This window comes from Paramormyrops kingsleyae, chromosome 11 (genome assembly GCF_048594095.1).
Source record: "Paramormyrops kingsleyae isolate MSU_618 chromosome 11, PKINGS_0.4, whole genome shotgun sequence".
NCBI classification, from domain to species: Eukaryota; Metazoa; Chordata; class Actinopteri; order Osteoglossiformes; family Mormyridae; genus Paramormyrops; species Paramormyrops kingsleyae.
This window is the reverse complement of record NC_132807.1, coordinates 13,911,459-13,927,710: the sequence shown is the minus strand read 5'-3', so window position 1 is coordinate 13,927,710 and position 16,252 is coordinate 13,911,459. Positions and strand designations below refer to the sequence as shown.

General features: G+C 40.3%; 1 protein-coding gene across 7 annotated transcripts in view; it reads right to left on the bottom strand.

The window, feature by feature from the left end:
- Positions 1 to 2,200: 2,200 nt before the first annotated feature.
- LOC111840721 (anoctamin-1) overlaps positions 2,201 to 16,252 on the bottom strand; it is a 46,535-nt gene continuing 32,483 nt past the window's right edge. For all 7 annotated transcript variants that reach the window (XM_023805857.2, XM_023805869.2, XM_023805878.2 and 4 more), the window contains 11 exons: positions 15,744 to 15,818; positions 15,213 to 15,414; positions 14,879 to 14,990; positions 14,717 to 14,774; positions 14,347 to 14,447; positions 13,747 to 13,892; positions 9,289 to 9,441; positions 8,741 to 8,793; positions 7,445 to 7,629; positions 7,087 to 7,192; positions 2,201 to 4,557 (listed from right to left, as the gene is read on the bottom strand). In XM_023805857.2, coding sequence (XP_023661625.1) covers positions 4,318 to 4,557; positions 7,087 to 7,192; positions 7,445 to 7,629; positions 8,741 to 8,793; positions 9,289 to 9,441; positions 13,747 to 13,892; positions 14,347 to 14,447; positions 14,717 to 14,774; positions 14,879 to 14,990; positions 15,213 to 15,414; positions 15,744 to 15,818 — 1,431 coding nt within the window. In that variant the 3' untranslated portion in view covers positions 2,201 to 4,317. The remainder of the gene's footprint in view (positions 4,558 to 7,086; positions 7,193 to 7,444; positions 7,630 to 8,740; positions 8,794 to 9,288; positions 9,442 to 13,746; positions 13,893 to 14,346; positions 14,448 to 14,716; positions 14,775 to 14,878; positions 14,991 to 15,212; positions 15,415 to 15,743; positions 15,819 to 16,252) is intronic.

Below are 16,252 nucleotides of genomic sequence, written 5' to 3'. Positions count from 1 at the left end.
TTCGCGAAATTTCTTCCCTGCTAGATATTCCACGGTCAACTGTAAGTGGTTTTATTGCCAAGTTGAAGCATTTAGGAACAATGGAAACTCAGCCATGAAGTGGCAGACCACGTAAAGTAACAGAACGGGGTCGCTGAGTGCTGAGGTGCATAGTGGCTATAAGTCGCCAACACTCTGTTGACTTAATAACTGCAGAGTTCCAGACTTCCTCTGGCATTGAGCTTCATGGCATGGATTTCCATGGCTGAGCAGCTGCATGCAAGAATCATATTACCAAGTGCAATGTCAAGAGTCAGATGGAGCTGTGTAAAGTACACCACCACTGGACTCTGGTGTTCTGAGGAGAGACAAATCATGCTTCTCTGTCTGGCAATCTGATGGTTGAATCTGGGTTTGGTGGATGCCAGGATAACGTTGCATTGTGCCAACTGTAAAGTTCGATGGAGGAGGGATAATGGTATGGGGTTGTTTTTCAGGGGTTGGGCTTGGCCCTTTAGTTGCAGTGAAGGGAACTCTTAATGCTTCAGCATACTAGGAAATTTTGGACAATTCTATGCTTCCGACTGTGTGGGAACAGTTTGGGGAAGGCCCTTTTCTGTTTCTGCATGACTGTGCCCCAGTGTACAAAGCAAGGTCCAAAAACACATGGTTGGGTGATTTTCATGCAGAAGATCTTGACTGGCCCACACAGAGCCCTGACCTCCACCCTATTGAAGACCTTTCTGATGATTTAGAATGGAGTTTGTGAGCCAGGCCTTCATGTCCAACCTCAGTGCTCAGACCTCACAAATGCTCATCTGGATGAATGGGCAAAAATTCCAGACACACTCCAAAATCTTCTGGAAAGCCTTCCCGGAAGTGTGGCAGCTGTTATAGTTGCAAAGGGGGCACCAACTTCATATTGATACCTATGGATTTAGAATGGGATGTTCCTGTAGGTGTAATGGGCAGGTGTCCCAATCATGTTATACATATAGCGTATATGTCAGGATTGGACCTGGTCTTGCCCCATTCAGTCTGTCATTTCCTCATTTGGCCAGCAGGTGTCACTAGCCATCCTATTTTCCTGATGTTTCCCTTGGTTTGCATTCTGTTCTGTACCTAGTGCGCTCCTTTGCTCCCCAGGCTGCTGTGTGGCTGAATTTGCTAAGTAGATGGCTGCAAACCTAGTGTCTCCTCTATTGTGGGTTTGAGGCTTAACCCGGGACTTTTTAAATCTTACATTAAATATCTTCATAATGATTTTATTGGGTATGGATGGTAGGGACATGGCCATACCGATATTGTAGGAGTACCATGTGTGTTTAGGGAGGCAAAGGGGTTTGGGGCTGATTTCGTCCGTAAAAATGCTGAAACCAAACCTGTGCCCTTGCTTTTTTGTCTCATACAGTTTATTTTTTACTCACTTTGTAAGTTATCAGATGTTGTACCATCTTATTTCTGTTTTGGTAGGCATGACATTGCATAATTTAGAATTATTATTTATTACTTTTTGAATATTATCATAAAATTCATACCATATAACTGATATATAAAAAGTGTAGTTAAAAACAGTAGACAAATTCTACTGAATATTGCTTCATGTAACATGTTTACTCTGATGATACAGAGACACCTGAAGCAGGAAATGTAAATTAAGAAAAAGAAATACTGTCAGAAATAGTAAGAGTGTGTTGTTCGCAGTACAATTCCCATCTTAGGTTAATTTGTACCAGTGTTCCATTTCCAAGAGTTAATGCTATCAAGCTGAGAGAGAACATTATCATGACCAAGTGTTTCTCCGTATTTAAAATGAGAGCTACTTCCTCCCGATGCAGTTCCTGAGCCCTCCACAACAATGCATCTGTCCTTCACCAACGCTGTACTGCTTTACAATGTGGCAAAAAAAACCTTGAAGATTGTATTTGGTTTTGATAAAATTGGGATACCGGCAAGAAGACAGGACCAAGAATTTAATTTTCATAATGTGGCTATATTGGCAGCAAAAATTAATAAAACACAGAAACACGTAAATGCACTAAAGAAAGTAGAGCAATATTCCACAAATAAAAATGTTAGGCCTTAAACAGAAAAAATGGACGGCACAACAATGCATGAGTAAATTAAAATGATGAATCATGATGACCTTTCTGACCTTATTCTACATAAGATATTTAAAGGGTTGAAGATTCGTAGTTAAAATAAAAACAAAATACCAAAATTACTTTTAAATTACATTTTTATTCTTGGGGGTCATTTCCCATCAAAAGGATGTATATAATGACAAAATCTGTATCAATACAAAATAAACTATAACATTTCTATGAAATTATACTTTTTCAATGTATGAATGAATGAGTTCATATAAGGTGTTCCAGGTTCGTTGTCCGCTGGAGAGACACAAGTCAAATAAAATGAAAAGTTAGGTAAATATGGAGGTTATATTAAATGTAAAGTTCTGTGCATACTAGTACATTGTAATGTTACTCTGCATAATGTTCTGGACAGAATAGGAAGCATCAAGAATGGACTAAGATCACTCTGCACATTTTCATTATAAGAATCAAGTCATTGTTGAAAATAATGCTCCTATAATTTTTTAATTTCCGTTCAGTAGGATTTATACTTTTTTTTCCACTTAGTCTTTATAATAGTGTTCCAAAATAAACTGATAATGATTCTTACATGCATGGTGATATCATATTAAGACCTTATAGCAGACAGCATGATCAAAAAAAAATATATATATAAAACAAAAATCAAAAACTGTATGATTCCCCCCCCCCCAGCTGCAAAACATTTATGATGCAGGCACACATTATATATGTTGCCAATGCATATAAATATTATGCAGAATTTCCAAAGCAAGTTATTATTTTTTTAAATAAAATTTCAAACATTTAGAAAGGATAAGCATTAAGTGAGTCCAGCCAGTTCATTCACAGACTTCTATTAGTGTCCTGGCCATAGGGCTTCATACCTGTGAATATTACAAGGAAATTTCAAGTGCTGGAAAGATGCTACTGGATAGACTCTTGGAATGATGTTTTTGGAAGCCAATCCACCCATTAAACTAATGTTTTGAAACGAGTCGGTTACTTTGAATCTAAGATGGACTGCGAAAGGCCTCTATGAATATTCCATCCTATTTATGAAATTACAGGAAGGGTACATAAAAACAACACAAAACAGAGCTTATAAAAAGATATATACTGTGCACCACTTTGAATATTTTTTAAGCTTTAATACCATCATAGTCAGTTAGAATGTTACAAGAACTATACAGATAATACACAAGTGATTTGAAGTTAAAGCTTCAAGTATACTGAAAATGCTAAGTAAATAACATATCTACATGCTACAGAAAAGATATATACAGAAATGTATATATATATATATATATATACACATACAAGGCTAGCTGATTTCCTCTTCCTTAATAAACTCATTCTCCTAGTCTCACTACATACAAATAAATTTATCCATTAGACATTGTGTGAGTGGATACATCTAACCATCTGTATTACATAGAAAGGGTGTTATATTAAAAAAATAATAAAAACACAACTTTGTACAAGGAAATACAGATAGAGAGTGGCATGGCATCCGCAGAGGTCTACAATAGTTCCAGACCCAACCCTATTCTTCACAAAGAGTTCCTCCAGATGGCACAGATGTAATGAAAGAAGCGGACAGGAAGCCCATGACCAAAGGTGAAACCTGACAGACCCCTCACTGTATCCTCTCCCTGGCTATGGCATGGTGATGACGCCTCTCTGTGTCTCCAACTCTCCCACCCACTGCTGTGTCGGGGGCAATTGCACTCTTAGGAATGCCATTTGGGATGAATTGGGGGTGGGGGGGGAGAGAAAACGTCTGGGAGTTGTTTTTTCATTACTCCCAGATAAATCATTTCTTGTAATTTAGACACACATAAACCTGACATGAACTGAATATAAAACAAATTAATTTGTTTTATTGTAAGGATGGTTTGAGAATGCATGAAATACACATCAGGAAAAGAGGCACACAAACTGCAGAAGAACTGAAAAAGAAAAAACGACCAGTTGAGTAATAAAATATTTTTCTCTGTATTGGACATTTTATAAAGAGTACAAATAAATGCACATTCACTAACCGTTTAAAATGTGCTTACAGCGTCTGTCGTGCTCTGTGGTGGGAGTACTTAAGAAATGCATGGTGTTTTGTGATAGTTACAGGTCCTCCTCCAACTTCTTCCTTGGGGATAAGACTCCCTCTGTGGAATGTCCAGTCTACATTAAAGGACACCGATGGGCTAGTGAAAGACATACAGATACACAGACATGTGGATGGATGCTAGAAGACACTTCCGTGTGAATTCGGGGTGGACTCTGAGCGGTGCACCGAGCTGTGGTTATTGCAGTTGTCCTTATCGGCACGCATAGCCATGCTATCTGAATTTTGCATCTTGACCTCCTCTTCCTTCATGAAGAGCTCCACCATGAGGATCTTCTCCTTGTGGATTTGCACACTGATGTCCTTGGGGATGTCTGGAATCAGCCAGTCCACCACGTCACTCATCAGCATGACCACGTTCTAAACAAGAAAAGATTGTTCAGTCACAATAATCCTTCTGTACCTCCTCTTGTTCCGAGAGCAATGGGAAATTCTACTTGCAGTGCTGAAAATATGGCAAAAATAATAGTCAGTTCAGGAAACACACAGTCACCTCTCTGAGAACTATGGAACATCCAGGTATTTTTAACCTGTACAACCTTTGATATAACATAATATAACATAATATTACTATTGATTCACCTTATTTAGCGAAAAATTCTTACAGTGAATTTTTGAAAATTTAAATGCCATTAAATATATTTATTACACCACAGACTATTCCAACTAGTCAGAAGTCCTGTTCCTTTCTGGTCATTACATGCACTGCAGAATGTAAAGACTGCAAAGAATTAGCCACCACAAAAATCACAACAAAATCACTGTAAACACTATTGCCAGGTATATTAAAAAAGAATAATGCAATCTCACTGCACAAATTCAGAACTGATTGTGATCATTTATGGTATAATTTGTGACTACTTATTCTTGCATGATGTTAAGTCAAAAAAGCAGTAAGTGAAAAATGTAGAAGCATTTTCCACTTAAGCATATTCTCTCACCCACTTCAGTCTGGGGTTTAAGTGCACTAAGGCTAGATATTCACTTTGGGCAGAGAAACACCAAAATATAGGCGCCACATGTAAATGACCTTTCACATGCATTCTGCCACTGAATTAAGCACTTTTAATTGAATTTTTCGGGATGGCTGTACTAAATCACACGCCTCTACCAGCCAAATGCAACATTGTAGTGTTCAGAAAGCCAAACATGTAACAAAACAAAACTATTTCCTTATAGATTCAGAAGTAAATGTTACAATCCAAAACTCCTGTTAATTAATATAATTGTATAAGAATTATATAAGAATACACAATTGAATATAGAAATATGTAAGTATACATAAGCACTATTATAGTTCCATTAGGCAGGATTCAAGTGACATCTGCCTCGTCAGCACACCTTGGAGAAAAAGCTAGGCTGAGTTCGAAGGAAGTAGTGTGTGTCCTCGCAGTCCTAAGCCACGGTGCATATACAGACAGATACACCCACATCTTGATGTACTTCAACTGACCGACAGTGAATTCATCGCATGTTTCTGGGTGGATCGTGAACCGCTCCAATTTGAACCAATAGGGGATGGAAATTGTCCCGTGTTTTCGTACACGTACATACACTAGGTCAAGGGTCCCCAATAGAATAGGATATCGTAGGCAATGCTATATCATGTAAGCTTGTTTGGACTATGCAGTCGATTGCATTATTATTTTATCAGTAATGCATTCCAAACTTTCAGTCCATGCTGCTAATAATACTAAAATTTACACCATATCTATTGGTTAGGCATATATGCTTGTTTACAGAATTGTTATGAAGAGGGAAAAAAAGTGGATGGATGGATTCGTTCTGAAGCACAATATTGTTACAAACTCATTACCATTACATATCATCCATCCATTTTCTGTAACCGCTTGTCCTATTCAAGGTCGTGGGGGGTCTGGAGTCTATCCCGGAGGCTATGGGTGCAAGGCAGGGAACAACCCAGGAAGGGGTGCCAATCCATCAAAGGCACACTCACACGCCACTCACTCACACATGCAGACCTATGGGTAATTTAGGGAACTTCACCTTAGCACATTTTTAGAATGTAGGAGAAAGCAACCCAGAGGAAAACTCCACGACGACATGAGATGCAACATGCAAACTCCACGCATATGGAGCCATGGCGGCAACTTGAATCCTGGTCCCAGAGGTGTGAGGTAACAGTGCTAACCAATGTGCCACTGCACTGCCCCCATAAAACCAGAGAAAACAACTGAAGAAGAAATGAACGTACACCTGGTTATACTAATTGATTGTCTATTGTGGGTGTCAAAGTTCAAAGATTAAAAAACATTTAATCATGTTTCTAAATCGATGACATAGTTTTGTGTTCTTAGATCTTAAACCTGCAAGGGTAGTGCCCCTTTGGGAATAATGATAGAGAAATCATTATGAATCGTGTAATTTATAGCTTATTTAAGATACTTGTGTTAAAGTACTGTCAATTGCTCGGCACAAAATTCAAACACTAACATTTCATGTTTGTTGAAGGTTCTCATGTTGGTGAGAATGACCACATATAAGTGTAGTAGATTACCATCATGCTTTCATTTGCAAAATAAAAATGTTCATTTAGGGTCACAATTGAAATGAAATAACCCACGTTCCACATTTTGCTTACTTCCAACATCACTGATGCTTGAAGAATTGATACTTCTTGCATATCCGCACCTTCTCTTTCGAGTTTCGAGTGGTGGGCATTGACGAGCGGACAATATGCTTAATTCAAAAGCTGGTAACTTTTTGTCTTAAGTTCCTGATGGGAGAATAGACCCTAAAGCTTTATTCATATGCAAGACAGCTGAGGTGCTAAAAAGCAACACTAATATTTATTACACACATATACATCTTCCACACCATTATGCAGTCTTTGGTGGTTCTCCTCCATATAAACATGAGGGGTCTTACCTGGAAAACTATAACAAATGCCAATCTGGCTGCTAGCACTGCCCAGAACTCCTTAGAAATTTCATAGGGAGTCTGCGACCAGGGAGGTTCCCTGTAGTCTTTATACCTGAAGAAACATTGGAAGGCATATTAAACACCCCGGTGAACTGAGACTTTCAGGAAGACTAAACAGTAATTTTATAGAGTTAAAAAACTGCAATAGGACTAAATTGTCCATTTCGTGCCTACAGTAGTTCTGCATCTGTGTTTATTGTTAGCAATTAGCCATTGCGTAATTATGATCAAAATGATGAAAATCACACAGGACTTATAACAAAGAGTAGAACTTTACATTTAACTCGCTCTTGGGGGCCTGTACCTGCAGATCTCCACCCTGTACCCCAAGTGCATAGGCTCCAGAGGGTCCTTGCCCTCTTCGAAGTCACTGACGTTGAAGTAGGAAAGGGTGTGGTTAACAAAGCCGTGCATGGAGCCATCTGGACTGTACATGTACTGGTAGACCAGGCGGGGAATGAAGTCGGATGTGAATGATATCACGAATGCCTGAGGGTGACAGCAAACCAATGTAGTGATTTTAATGTCAAAGTGGATGTTAAAGAATTGTGGTCACTGCATTTCAGTGATTACGGTACCTGATCTTAAACATCAAACAAACATTTGTTCATTGGATGAACGTGGGACTAAATGTCATCCAAAGAATACAAAGTAAGGGTACAGTATGGCCTTTGGATTTTTTGATTGAAATTCACATAGTACCAGAACAACTCAATAGAGTTTCCATTTATTTAGCTTTTTTGCCTGTAAAATCTGGTGGGTTGGCAGCATTCCAGGAAAAGCCGAGTGCTGCTGGGCCTCTCCTGAATCACAGATTGTTAGCTGGCACAGAGTTCCGTACCAGCAATGTCAGAAATACAGCTTCACAACCCCTGGTGGGCGGGATTATCACCCACTATCAATCACAGGCTTTTTTCTGGTTGTGTTTTTTGTTGTGTTGAACCAGGCAGTTAGACAGCACCCTTTAATGTCCTTTCACCATGTCCTGCTGGCCTAGATTAAAAATGTTTGAATTTCTCCCCTTGGCGACATCACTCTCCAAATCTTAGTAAACTGTCTCTTCCCTATTCCCCGTTCCTTTGCTATCAGCCAGAGGGGGGGCCAACACCTACCACTGCTCAAAACTCGTCACTAAGTAAAGCAGATTGAGATCTTAGGATGGTCTATTTGGACATGTGCCCATTGTGGGGCTTAGAGGCCGCTGACAGCCCTGTGTCACAGCTGACCATATAAGGTGTGATCTTTGCCTGAGAGAGGAATATTTGGTAAGATTCCACACAAAAGAAAGAAAACGGTGATTTGGATGGCTGTACATTTATACTTTTACAAAGGTCTGCTCTGAGTGTTGATACAAGGTCACAGGACAGCAGGCCTTTAAAGGAGCAGAGGAGCATGTTGTTGTTCTCTGTTACAGTCTGAGAGTGAGAGAGAATTCATAACCTGAGTATCTCCCTACAATAAATGCTCCTCAGCATGTCGATCTTCATTCTTCGACGTATAAAATTAAATGCCTTAATTGAAGACTAAAACTGTGAACAGGTCACTACAGAAGTACCAGTAATTGAACCACACATACCAAATGTTCAAAAAGATTACTTACATTCACAATAACAGCCACTTTGCCAATCCCTCTTAGGATATTATACCAGATACCTAAATAAGAAGAAGAGATCGTCAGTGCTCGGTTCTAGATTTAGGATTAAATTCACATTTGCTTCTTATTATTGCAGGAGGGTCGTCCCAATCGCTATTTGGAAATGGAAATATTATGCAAATTATGCATCTTGAACTAGGCAACAACTAAAAAGACCCAGATGTCCAGAGAAGTGCTGCATAAAGGGGGAAGCACCATAAATCTATAGTTACATTATTGTGAATCTAATGGAATCTAATGCTTTGAAAGGAAAACTGTACAATCTATTACATTTAAAAAATAATTTTGGAGAAATACCAGCATTATGTACAGAACCGCAAAACAAATTGACTTGGGTTAGTCAAGGTCAAATCTTTAAGAGCCACTTGTTTATAATTCCGACTCAGATTACTTGATTAACATGATGACAGACAATCGGTCACCGTGTCTGGGTCAAAAAATGGTTTTAACTTTCCAGAACACACTTACTCCTAAATAATAAACATTTAACACACCAATGTCTTTTGCTCTCGCAGCTATAGGTCTTCTTAGCTCTGCCACAAACTTCTTGGCATCGAGACGGATCTCGATGATGTTGTTTAGCAGGGCGAAGAGCGGAGCCAGTGGAAAGGATGCCACAAACAGAGTGACAAAGCCAAACTGGATGACTGCGGAAACAGAAGGACTCCCGTTAAAATCACCCATATTTAAGTGGTACACAAAATAGTGGAGAATCAAGGCAAAAAAAAAAAAGGGGTTGGGTGTCACTGTGTGCTTTTTTCAGGGCGTAGCATAAATATCATTGTATGAATGTTGTGCACAGAAGGCAGAGAGGATGTGCATCTGCAGGGATTACCTGAGGGATCGGGGGGGGGGGGGGGGGGGGGTGGGGGGGGGGGAGATGTGTCAGGAGGTGAGGAACCACCAAACGGAATTATAAAAGCATTATAGTAAAGGAGACTAGGTGTCAAGGAAAATGTATTTGTATTAAAATATTTTTATTTGCAGTTTCAGTTTGAAACAAAATTGCTCTTTGGCTCTCAGAGGAGGCGGACGCACTTCTCTCCCTCTCCCTCCCCTTATCTTCCCTGCTTTGCTCCTCTCGTCTCGTCCAGTCTACTGTCTTACTGTCTACACTTGAGAGACTCTCTCAGCCCTGCTCTTCAAAACTAAGAAAATCATGGATTTGATCAACTGGTCTCTCAACGCAACTGACACCATCTTCTCCACGAGAAGCCCAGGTTTGGGGGAACCTGAGTGTCCTGCAGGAACGTACACAGCTGGCTACACGATGGACGGATGGGAGAAGTGGAGGGTCGTGTGTCTGGCAGCTCTGTCCGTGGAGGACATCGAAGATATTTACCTATTCGGGACCATGATTACAGGTCTTATACTGATTGGATTAGGCATTGCCCTGGCTTATCGGAAATTGAAGAAAACGGTGACAGCCGCTCAAAGCCCCACTAGGCTGGCCGGGATGATTGACGGACTTGGCAGAGCTGTTGGCGCTCAGACTATGGCTATAGATCGCAAATTGGATAACATCACTGTGACTATTGACCGCAGATTTGATAACATCACGGAGAAGCTCACGGCTCTGCAAATAATTTTGGATGGCGGAGACCAGCATGGACATTAGAGGAGCTGCGAAATTACAGCTTCCCGCCCGAAAGCCCAAACAACCCCATTCTATCTGCTTTTGGCTCCCCCCTAATCAGCACTGGCCTTGGCCAAGGCCGCTGCTGAGCTCAACAACTTCCCCAGAAGAACAAGGCAGTGAGACTCTCTTGCATTCCTCTCCCCCAACCCCAAGGACTCCCTCCCCCCATCCCACGCCTTCGCCGCTTCATACCTCCAGCGTGAACAGGCGGGTCTGTGACCAGCGCCTCTGGCTGCAGGACCGGACGGCTGTCTGTCTATGCTGGACTACCTCCACCTCCCCATTACAAGTCACGACTTTTATGTTGTAAGGTGTAGTGCCATGTGCTTATGTTGCTGAGGTGTTTTTTCTGTTCCTACATTGTACTCCCTACTGGAGTACAGTCTGGGGGCTGTTTTTTTTATTCTCCTCCTCTCTCCTCATGTAATCCTGCTTTCTCTGTTTTTCCTATATCCCCTGTCTTCCTGACCTGTCTACCCCCTATAATGTGATGTGTGTATATGTACAGTATGGTCGGGTTGATGACCTGCTTTTCGCTGGTACTTGTGACTAGTGACATGGTGCATTGCAACAGCAATAAAGGGTTTTCATCATATGCATATTTATACAGGCAGTGAATGGCTCTGTGGGTCAGGATTCTGAGCCTGTGATTAGTCACAGTTCAAATCCTGTGGTTGGTAGAGTGATGTCAATGTCGGGCCCTTAACCCCAGCTGCTCCAGTGGTGCAGCACACTGTCCAAACCTGCAGTGTCACCCCCACTCTCACTGCTAAATGTGTCTGTGTGTCTCATGGAGAGCCAAGTGGGACAGGTGAAATGTATTCTATGAATACATAATGTATACAGTATACTAATATGCACATAGCTACTACAGTATCAAGTTGCTCTTAACTGCAGAATTTGTGGACATTTTACAAGCAGCGCATATGCAACTCCATCGCGGCAGCAGCCTCTCACAGTCCCGGAATATGCATGTGTGGCGTAAGCAGGCAGAATGAACATCGCAGCAATGCTGCACACGGTAGAGTGTAATGCAGGAACTCCCTCTGGCAGCCCTTAGTAGGCAGGGAACAGGGACCCAGAGAGCCAGTTCAGAAGTGGCATCTGTCACCTCCATCATCCAGGCTATCGGAGTGGTACCAAGTGATTCTCAGGGAGATTGTCAAGTGGAAAACACAACTGGAGACTTTATCTACTTCAGAGGCAGCCACTGCAGGAAGTTTATCCTTCAGTTCCGTTTGTTGGGTTCTCAATGTGACCTTGTGTAGCTAAAGTGCAGGATTGAATGGTACTATTAGTTTTGGAGGATAAGTTGGGGGGGGGGGGGCAATCTACCGTGCTACATTAAACTCAATGCTGGCCACTACACTTCAGATGGCTCAGCAGGCACCACGGTCCAGAGGCTAATGCACCGTTAGCTTGGGGAATGGGAGGTGTATCGGGGGAACTGTGTAAATGGTGGGACAGAAGACAAAAGGGACACCAGGATTAAAAGGGCCTGATGGCTGGTTTGGCTGGAAAATAAGATGTTCTCTGTGAATGTGAATTCTGAGGCGTTCCAGTGAGTGCTGACAAAGTGTAAAAAGGTGGTTTTCCCAAGCTTGTCCTTCTTAGTACTGCATTTATACAGTGACAACAAGAGCCTTCCAAGAATGAAATGGAATTTCACATCCTGTAAAAACACCCCTTCCGTGTATTTTGAAATTGTACTATACTAAGCTGATTTCCATTGAATCTTTTAGATGGCATTTAATAATGCAGAGAAAAACCATCAAAATTATGTATCAAAAAACAAAACCTGCTGTAGTGGATTAAGCTAAAAGCCTTTTGTAGCAAAGGTTACAACAATTAATTGCTTTTACGTGACATTTATAGTGCACTTGGTGAATTCAGTTCAATATGCTAGTCTCTTTCTTTATATTTCTAAATATATATAAACGACAAAACTGAATAAATCTCTAGTGTCCAGCTGAGAAAAGAAATGCTCTCAAAAGATTAAGCCCATTGATGTAGTTAATTGACCCTTTCAAAAAGGACATACCAACAGAACAAAATACTTTCACAGTGGGCTTGACCTTAATCTACCAAGCCACAATACTGTTTTTATAGATTTCAGATCGAAGAAAACTAGGCTGGCAATTACAGAGAGTCTCAAAGATCCCCAGAGATGATTAAAGTTCAGCTTTATCACATCCTCGTTATGCAACCTGTTAAACTAAACAACAGCACCTTAATTTCTAGAAAGTTGGGGCTGTCAACACGACAGTGTATTCCCTGGACAGTCCTGTCACCTGCTCCTCCCATCTAATCTGTACTCCTCACACGCTCACCATCCTGTACAATTTCTAGAAGTACTGGTTGGATCAACTGGAAATGTGGAAGTAATAAATGTGTTTCTACCTGAATGCTCGTTGTGACATGTATCTCTGAAACTACACCTATTCATTTATTATACATTCCACTCAATTGCACTCCAATTTGCAGAATCTTTCCCCACCAATTAGGTGGTTATTTTGAATATATATATTTTGAATATTATTGGCAAAGTGACGTGGTTACTATAACTGGAACATTCAAGTTGGGTCAAAAAATGTCAGGGAACAATGATGTTTTTTCATATTCCTTATTGTTTTATGAGTTAGGAATTGGAATTGGAAAGAACTGATTTAAAAATACGTTGATTTGTAAATACTGTTCCTCTTTATTGTTGATAATCCTGTGTATATACTGTAAATAAGAATGTTCATTTTAAAACTTTTTTTAATTGTGAAAAAGGAACATGTGACTGTAATCAGGCAATTAAGTCTTATGCAATTTGTGAGGATTACAGTTTGCACCTATCCTGTATATTGTGCGATCGGCCCGTATCGAAAAATAAAATGCTGTGTCCCATTTTAAACCAATATAGAATGTGATATGGCTCCTATTTACTGACTCTGTGATTGTGAGCTGGATTAAATATTTCATGGGTACATTAAACTAAAGCATGATTTAGTATAGCATCAACAGCACTATTTTTAAATATTCCTGTCATGTTTTCACAAATAAAACTGGTATGTGTATATAACTATTAATGACTGAGTTCATATTTAAACAGCTCTGTATATTAAAGAAATCAGAGTAATTAATCTGCTAAAAACCTCTTACCTTCACTAATAAGAACTGAACATTCCAGCTGTAATCGTAATACAACAAATGAAATACAGGGTAACCATCTTGCTGTCTAGTGAGGATAGTGGACAGAGGACTTGTGTGTTTGGGGGATGATCACCCAGAAGCCAAGGGGAGCTGTGCTTCCGGCCTCATGACTTACTCATTTCCATGTACTCCGGGGTGAGACCAGCATAGGGCTCCAGGAAGTGATCCGTCTCGTAGCGCTGCAGTTTCTTCTCTCGCTGCTCCTCTTCCTGAAAGGCGCCCTTCTTCATCTTGATGTACCTTATCAGCTTTTTGAGTTTGCTGCAGGGAGGGGAGCATGACGTCAGATGTTCCTAAGCTAGAAAGGATTGTTACTGAGGTTCCTGGAAACCCTTCGCCTGTAACTTCTATTCTGAGATGTGATACGAAGAAATGATCTAGGCCACATTCTCCCTTAGGGATTACGGACTCAAGTCACTCAACGGCTTTACATTCTGGGTCTAATATGCTGTTTGAGTGTCATGAGTATACAAATTTTGGTGATAACATAGAAATGTCATGGAAAAAACAGTGATATTTGGACCCTTCTAATGGCAAGAAGCACTAAAAATCATTACAAGCAAATTCTGCTATGAGTATAATGTAAAATGACCGAACATTTCCACCTGTTGTGCACGCATTGGCAGCTTAAGTGCGACGGGACTGATGAAGGAGTTTGGCGTGGAGGAGAGCCTGAGGACCGTGCGTACACTGAATGGCTGAGATCTGCACTCACGGGATTCCGATCTCAAACAGATTGTTCTGGATGAGCTGCTTGCCGAGCATGGTGATGCTGAGCTGGATGCAGAGCTCCATCAGACAGCCACCGGGGGCACACTGGGGGAGGGGGGAGGGTCACCTCACCACACCAATCACAGCGCCAGCACGGTCATTATGTCAGAACTAAGAACTACTGGTGAAAATAATATCATAAATAATGTTTAAAAATAATTTTTAGAACTTTTCAAAAACAAAATATATTGGTTTTATCATCAACATGAACTCATATTAAATACAATTACACATATATTGTAAAAGTAACCATTAATATGAGAAAACAATGGCTGAATAACATAAAAAAATTCACCACACATTATCATTTTTACCTCCTCCATCCGATAAGATTGAAAGACATATAGGTAACTTCCAGGACGACCAACAAGCCTTCAGGGAAATAAGACATGGTTTGATACAGTTACATTTCTCGATATTCACAAGTATGTTATAAGTGCAGCTCAGATGTAAAAGTGACACAGAAAGACACATACCTCCCTCTCAAGAAGGCGATGTAGATAATGGGAGTGAAGGCATTCACAAACTTTAGGATGAATGTTTTGAAGATCAGTCTCTCCTCAAAACTCTTGTCGGTCTTTGGTACCTCTGTTGATTGTGAAATTGGTGAAAATGATCTAAAATCAGCTTTAGCGGGAGCATTCTATCAGTGAAAATATCATCATAGAAATTAACTTTAAGTCTGTATGCATACTTTCATTTCCCTCAGCCAGCTTCAACCATCAGGCTACTGCAAAATGCCGCACGCTGATCCCTGAACTGCATGTGCATATAGACATCGATTAGTGCGAGCAGCATGGTGAAACTGACCGAGTATGGTGAGCCAACGGGCCACAGCCCCGTACACTTCATCCAGGATGATGATAACCACCAAGTTAATAATTGCAGCTGTGGTCTTGACTGTCACCCTCACGTTGGAGCGGGTGGTGGGGTCAGAGCTCATGTGCAGGGCCGATGTGGTGGATATCCTGTACACGATCACCCCAAACACGATGGCAAAGGTCACGCCAATCTAGGGGGTGGAGATGATAACAATAATAACAACATTATTATTATTATTATTATTATTATTGTTTCATTTACATAGTGCCTTTCTCACACTTGAGGATGCTTTACAATACATACAATCCAACTAAAAAAAAAAAACATACAAAATCTTACAAACTGGATGATGTCAGTGATTAGCAGCAGTTTCTCAGGCTCTAATAAGTCCTCACATAACACAGTTTATATTAACATAGCATGAAAGCAACACTCCGTATAATATTTTAGTGCAATAAAGTTCTCATCAATAGAGTCCACTAAAAGAGATATGCTAGTGTAGCAAAGTGGCAAACTCACCATGAACAGCATCATGACAACGTTGGTCATGTAGGCTGGAAGTCTGTCTTCACAAGTCAATTTTTCTTTTTCTGACTATGAGAACGTAAATGGCAAATGATAATGTTAGTGTTAGTGTGTCGATTCCAGCACAAATGTTTACTGATGTTCTGATGGCCCATTACAGACTTCCCATGCTGGGTGTCTCTTACTAACAGAAAACTAATTACGCTGAAACATTCATTACAAGAAAACTTCTTGTTTCATGTTGATCCTCAAAAATCTAGTTACAGTAGAAATGATACCTTAAAAATATTTATCAAAATCACTATCAAATTATATTTCAGAAAATATTCAACAGAAAATGAAATTATACAATGTGCTCATTATAGAATAAATGCTCATTCTTGATCAAAATCTGCTGTAAAAATATAACTAATCAAATAATAATCTTAGCCAGCTGTTTTGAATCAAACATGGTTACACTGGTAAATGGACTGCAGTAAATCTTGCAGCTCCAAATATGATCA